Genomic DNA, 6,958 nt, shown 5'->3' with positions numbered 1-6,958 from the left:
TTGTATTTGTTTCTGCCACCTTTGCTAACCGTGTAAGGATGTGTGTTTAACTATGTAAAGATGTGCTGCATTTGTTTCACCTTGCCTGCCTAAGGCACCTGTTTGCCCTAATAAAGATCTGAATGGCCAATAGCTAGGCAGAGAGAGGAGAGGTGGGGCTGGTAGGCAGGAGAGTAAGTAGGAGGAGAAATCTAGAATGAGGGAGAACAAGAGAAGAAGATAGAGAAGAGAATGAGGAGAAAGAGAGGGACAGTCCTGGCACAAGAAGTCAGGCAGCCATCAGCCAGCTAGACACAAGAAGCAATGAAGGTAAGATATACAGAAAGAAGAAAGGGAAAAGCCTTGAGGCAAAAGATAATAGAGAGAAACAGATTAATTTATAAGAGCTGGTGGGACAAGCTTAAGATAAGTTTGGGCATTTATAACTAATAATAAGTCTCTGTGTCATGATTTGGGAACTGGTTGGTGGCTTAAAAAGAAAAAGCCTGGTATATGTACACACACACACACACACACACACACACACACACACACACATGGGGGGGCACAAGCAACATTCATTATATGCAATTAGGGAAAGAAGCGAAAGGACAGATGGAAAGTAACCAGGGCTGCAGAGAACTGGAGCGAGGGAGAGAGATGGACTCTGTCTCTGAGACACGAGGGGGTTTCCGTTGTTGGAACTGATAGTGTGGAATTTGATAGCTGAGACCACTAAATGAGTTTGTCATAGAATTTCCTAGGAAAAAAGGGGGAACTTTACAGTAAAATGTGTGCTTTCAAGTTAAAATTTAACTAACTCAATTACAGGTAATATAGCCAAACAAGTTTAAAATTCTAATTGTAGCATCCCAAAATGATGGGTAATTACTGCTTTCAGGGAATCTTTTTTTAAAAAACAAAACAAAACCAAACCATTAACTTCACATGCATTGGCATACCAAGAGAGCAACTTTAAACACGGTTCTGGAATATTGCAGTTTTAGTGTTACTAGCAGGGCCTAGAATACCCAGGGCGATTTAACCGTTGGCCACATCTTCAGAAAGCAACAGATAACTTGCAGTGTTACAAACCGAGTTGGAAACTTTGACAAGTTCTGGAGAGACTTACTTTTCATGAATTAGTCTTTTCGTGTCCTCCCAGGTAGCTTCTAAGCGGTTTATCTCCCTGTCCACTTCAGGGGCAGAAGCCACGTCCTTCTGGGCGATTTGTTTTGCTTTGTCTTTCAGCCAACAGAGCTCATGCTCTCGGGAGTTTAATTCATCCTCTAGCTGGTTGAAAACTCGCAACCTGTAAACCCAAATGTTAGTTCAGTGCTAAACCGTCAATACTTCCTCTCTCTAACTCTGTGACCTCAGACAGCACACATTAACACAGCTAGCAAAACTCTCAACACAGCAATTAAATTAATGCGTATTAACGGAGGGAGAAACCTTAAAATATAATTTTGCAAAATGACCATATATCAGGAAACACTGAAAGTCACCCTTACTCTTTATGTGCAATGTTTTATTGAACTTTTATCTTCTCCTCTGTTTGGTGGTTCTGTGTGTGCCTGCAGGCAGAAGATGGCACCAGATCTCATTACAGATGGTTGTGAGCCACCATGTGGTTGCTGGGAATTGAACTCAGGACCTTTGGAAGACTAAGCAATGCTCTTAACCACTGAGCCATCTCTCCAGCCCCAGATTTATTTTTATCTTATATTTATGTGTGAGCACTTGCACCCTTGTATTCTACCATGTGCATGTCTGGTAACCACAGAGGGCAGAAGAGGGCGTCAGATTCCCTGGAACTGGAATCAGAGTTGTGGATGGTTATGTGGCATCATGAGAGTGCTGGGAACCGAACCCTGGTCCTCTGCAGGAGCAGATGATCTTAACTGCTAGGTCATCTCTCCAGCCCCTCTGCCTGAATTCTTGATAGGAAGAAATTGCTTGTAATAGATAATAGAATAGGCACGCGGTGGTGGTGCAGGCCTTTAATCCCAGCACTTGTACAGCAGAGGCAGGTGGATCTCTGGGAGTTTGAGGGCAGCCTGGTCTACCAAGCAATTTTCAGTACACTTAAAGCTACACAGAGGGACCCTGCCTGGGGGAAAAAACACAAGACAAAACAAATCACCCCCCAAAATAAATAAAGAAACAAATAAATAAATACATAAATAAATGAAAACAAAACAATAAACAACAACCACTAGATAATAGGATGTTCTGTCCTCATGTAGGTAAGGTCTCAGAGTGTCCATACATACACTGTCATTACAAAGGTCCTTAAGGAAATCAAAGATAAATTAACAATTCCCAAGTGTCACATTTACCTTCAAGGAAAGTAGGGAGGTATGAGGGAGAGGAGAGGGGATGTGGTTGACACAGAGAAACAGACAGAGATAGCAAGAGAGACAGTTGCCCACGCGGGGCACTATTAACTCTTGGTATGAAAATGAATTCCCGAGCAAACAGAAAGCAGAAGAGACTGGCATCTGCCAGGTTTCTGACCTGTGCTGTAGAGCCTGGCGGGTGGGCTCTTTTAAGCGCTCCTGGTCAGTCCTTTCTTCGATGTCTTCAATGCTTCTCAGCAGCTCTTCTTTCTGGTCTTGGAAAGCCTTTTTCAATACTGCCAGGGCATCTGCTTCACTCTGCTTGGTTCCCAGAAGGTTCTGGATCCTCTCCACTTCTGAAGAGAGCTGGTCAGTCGTGGCTCTGCAGGAAGTCCTCTGCTCCGGGCTCCCACCCTTCAGGTGGTACTGGGCTTTGGTCAGGACTCCATCAAGACTGATGGCGCTGGGCTCTAATGCCTTCACGTCTTTAATAGCATCATCAAGGTCTTTCTTTAGGAACTCTGACTGTTTCTTACTCATGCTTTTGGTGGCTTCCACTGTTTGCCTGAGCTGGTGGAGACGAGTGGATGCCGAAGCATGGCTCTGGAGGAACTCTGCAAGCTGTGTCAGAGCCAGCTTCCGCCTCTCCACTACCTGGTTGGCCTCCTCAAAGAGCTGGAAGCAATCATCAACCTTGATCTGGAGCGGGTGAAGGTCCTCAGCTCGTCCCAGAGACCGCAGCTTTGCCAAGTGACCTTGCAGACTCTCTGCTTCGCCCCTTTTCTTCTCTATTTCTGCAGCGTGGTCCTGGAAGGGAGGAGAGCCTTTGGTTCTCAGACACGCCACAGTTATTACTTGATAAACAATAGGGTTTGCAGTCTCGAGGTAGATAGCATATGTGATGGAATGCCTAGCATTTGTTTATTCATTTTTTTATAGTTCTGTGTATGTGTGACATGGCTTGCATGAGTGTATGCATGCATGCAGAGGCTAGAGGTCAACATTGACTGTCTTCTTCAGTTGCTCATCCCTTCATGGTCTCTCAGTGAACTTTTAGGTGCTTGATTGGGTGAGACTGGCTGGCTGGGGAGACTTGGGGATCGTTTTCTCACTGCCTCCCGGAACTAGGACCTGAAGGCACATGCTACCATGTCTGAAATTCTCATATGAATGCTGGAGATAAAACTGTGGCCCTTGAACTTCCATAGTATTTTACTGACTAAGCCCTATCATCGGCCTTTAGCTTGGCATTTGGAATTCATCCACAGGGTGATGAAGAGATGGCTTAATGGTTAAAACAGATTCATATCCTTTCAAAGGACTTAACAATTGTCTATGATTCTACCTCCAATAAATACAGTGACCTCTTCTGGCCATTGTGGGTAGTTATATTCACATGTGCAACCTCATACACACACATATCGCATACATTTTAACATATGCATAATTAAAAAATAAAATAAAATATTTTAAAGTTATATCTATAGCAATGCTTTCCAAATCATTCATAAGCTTTTCGATTTTGCTTGTTTATGCAAGCCATATAGAACATAACACTGATTTAATTACTTTCCAATTAGGTCTACGTTTTATTTGAATATAGGACTTTGACCAGTTCACAATACACCATGTTTAAAGCCAACAGAAGATTGTCATCAATTTTAGCCCAGTTCCCACCACAGAGTGCTGAGGGACAGTGGTCTTTTATCCTGTCACTTATATTATTTTTAATATCTGCTGACTGGCCAGTAGCCAGGCAGGAAGTATAAGTGGGGTGACCAAGCAGGAAGGAGAGGTGGAGCAACAAGAATTCTGGGACGAGGGAAGTTGCAGTCTGCATTCGTCACCCAGATGCAGAGAAAGCCAGACACAGAGCAAGCAAGATGTGACCGCCTTGCCGCAAAAGGTACCAAGCCACATGGCCAACACAGACAAGAATTATGGGCTGATGTAACTTAGAAGAACTAGTTAATAAGAAGCCTGAGCTAATGGGCCAATCAGTTTATAGTTAATGTAGACCTCTGTGTGATTCTTTGGGACTTAACGACTGCAGGAACCAAGCGGAACAGGAAACCACAGTCAACAACAGAGAAATCATCACTTGTTTTGATCTTGACCACAATGGCTTTAGCTAGTCTCCAGCCTAACAAAGCACTTCTCACTCCAGACACCTGGTCTCCTTGTACTTAAAGGTTTTCCTCTAGAAAGCCTGCCCATGTAAGTCCATCCTCTCTTCACCCTTGTGAAGTTAGTCTATTGAAAGACTCTGACTTGGGTCAGATGACCAACCTGAGAGTCATCCCTCTGAAGCACCTAGTCAGAAACACTGCCTCTCTGGCAGGCTCCTTGGAGTGCCATGGACTTTCAGTCTGTGATTCTATCAGCTACAAAACTGTCTCCTGTCCTGGAGACTGTAAGGTTTATTTTTCTTTTCTTAGAGGAGGCATACAAAACCAGCATAGAATAAACACTTAGAAATTGTTAAATGTTTTATATGGATTCTATATAGAAACTCTAGCATCTCAATACTTTGATCAATATCTGACTTTGGATTTTAATAGCACCACAATAGGCATTGTTCATAGGTTACAAATAAGGAAAATATCAATAATTCATGAATTTGGAACCATATTTATACAAAGTAGTTAATTCAGAAAAAAAAATGAGCTACAGAGACAGTGGAATTTGTATCAGTCTTTGGTTTTGGACCAAAACAAAATAGAAAACTCAATGGAAATTCTTAACATTTTATGTTCTAAATTACAGTTGTTGTTTTTGTTGTTGTTGTTACTGCTGTTGGGGTTACCCTGCTGTTTTATCTGAAATCTATCTGCCCAACACAGTGGCTGGGTCCATAAGTCCAATTATCAAGCCATTTTTTTCAAACAAACACGAAAGCTAAATTGTTGCCATGTATGTATTTTAGTGTGCTACCCCTTTGAATTCAAGGAGCCTCTTTTCTGTTTCCAAATTCAAGGGGCCTCTTTTTTGAACACGTCTGTTTCCATCTTGAGAGAATCCATTTTACCTTGTGCCGGGTGAGAGCCACTTGATGGTCCCTTAAGCTTATCTCTGAAGTAGCTTGCAGTTCGCTGAGAAAGTGCTTAATCCAGACAGAGAAGGAAAACAGCAGGTCATCAAAGCCCTGGTGCTCAGCCAGCACAGCCTGGAGGAAGTGCATCCTGCGGGGAGAGGGGCAGTAAGTGGTGGGCTGTGACCTGAATGCTTCCTCTGGAGCTTACTCCCCAAGCAAAATAAAATAGCTACACAGAGACAAGCCAGACCTCTGGGTATATTCGGACCCCCAAGCCCTGTCTTCCTGCTCTTTGGGACCCCCTGTCCACTCCGGTGGGTTGTTCTTCCTTCTCTCCCAAGCCCCATCTTTCTCCTGGTTTTCCTGCTCTCGGGGAACCCCTGTCCACTCTGGTGGGTTGCTCTTCCTTCTCTGTGCTTCTGCACCGCGTTGCCATCACCATACCTCAGCTGTATCTGTTGCTCTAGCAATATCAGCACCACTTGCAGAGTGGCACCTCTCCCTGTGCCCGATCCCACCCATCTCCGGTCTAGGCCTTTTCCTCTTGCCCAGTTTCTAGAAGTACCCTAAATTGACAGTTTTACTGCCCCCATACCTTCCCCGGCTGCCTACACTCAAGGTGACAGCCAGGTAGGACTTCCTGTTAGAGCTAGGAAAATGAACTCCTCAAAGCTTATGACGTGCGATAGTGGTATCCTGTGTCCTGCTTGATCTGTTTCTCTGGGTCCATCTGCTAGAGCCTGCTTGCTCTCCCACTTTTCTCTCTGGTGCATGTGCATTCATTACTGTCTTAGAATTTTTGCCCATTTTGTTGCTCTACTGTTTATGGGTCACCAGAGCAACATCTCCCTGCCTTGGCGTACTGCTCAGGTGTGTCTAAAGTGCCACAATGCCTTATTGTGTTGCTTTATTAATGTTTACTGCCAGGAACAAAACAGCCTCTTTCATTTGTTTAATGATACGTTTATTTCCCCCAACCCAGTCTTGCCCCTCTTCCCACTCCACAAGTGCAAGAATTTTATTTGTTTTTTTTTTTTTGTAACGAGAGAATTGGAAAAGAGGACTGGCATATTTGCAGAGATAAACCAACTTATAAAGCAAGGGAATTAACTGATTACTAATAGGTGACTGAGATCAGAATCCAAACTGGAATTGAAAATAATAACCCTCTGATATTAATACATATTCCAGTGGTGTACGTTCAGTTTCTCTCCAGACTATCTGTGCTCCACGTAGCTTTAACTTGATTGTTAATTGACAGGAGGAGGGCCCAGTCCACTATGGGCAGCACTATTCATAGGCAGGTGATCCTGGGCTAGCTGAGGGCAGCCCTGTCAGTGAGCCAGCAAGCAGCCTTCCTCCGTGGTTTCTGCTTCAAGTTCCTGCCCTGACTGCCCTCAGTTGTGGACTGTGACTCGGAAATGTAAGCTGAAATTTTCCTAAGTCTCTTCATCATAGTGTTTTATCACATGGAATATACTACGAAACAGGAAGCTACTGGAACATCTTGCATGCATAGCTTATACTTTCATATGTATCTATACGTACATACATACATATACATATTCATATTCATATACATATACATATACATATACATATA

The 6,958-nt window shown here is 43.5% G+C and overlaps 1 protein-coding gene across 1 annotated transcript in view; it reads right to left on the bottom strand.

The window, feature by feature from the left end:
* LOC101986214 (nesprin-1-like) overlaps positions 1-6,958 on the bottom strand; it is a 32,073-nt gene that overhangs the window by 20,086 nt on the left and 5,029 nt on the right. Inside the window, exons 5-7 of the mRNA XM_026787498.1 lie at positions 5,350-5,503; positions 2,500-3,128; positions 1,112-1,291 (exon numbers count right to left, since the gene is read on the bottom strand). Coding sequence (XP_026643299.1) covers positions 1,112-1,291; positions 2,500-3,128; positions 5,350-5,503 — 963 coding nt within the window. The remainder of the gene's footprint in view (positions 1-1,111; positions 1,292-2,499; positions 3,129-5,349; positions 5,504-6,958) is intronic.

This window comes from Microtus ochrogaster, linkage group LG9 (assembly GCF_000317375.1).
Source record: "Microtus ochrogaster isolate Prairie Vole_2 linkage group LG9, MicOch1.0, whole genome shotgun sequence".
NCBI classification, from domain to species: Eukaryota; Metazoa; Chordata; class Mammalia; order Rodentia; family Cricetidae; genus Microtus; species Microtus ochrogaster.
Note: the sequence above shows the minus strand (reverse complement) of the source record. Positions and strands in the feature narration are given on the sequence as shown.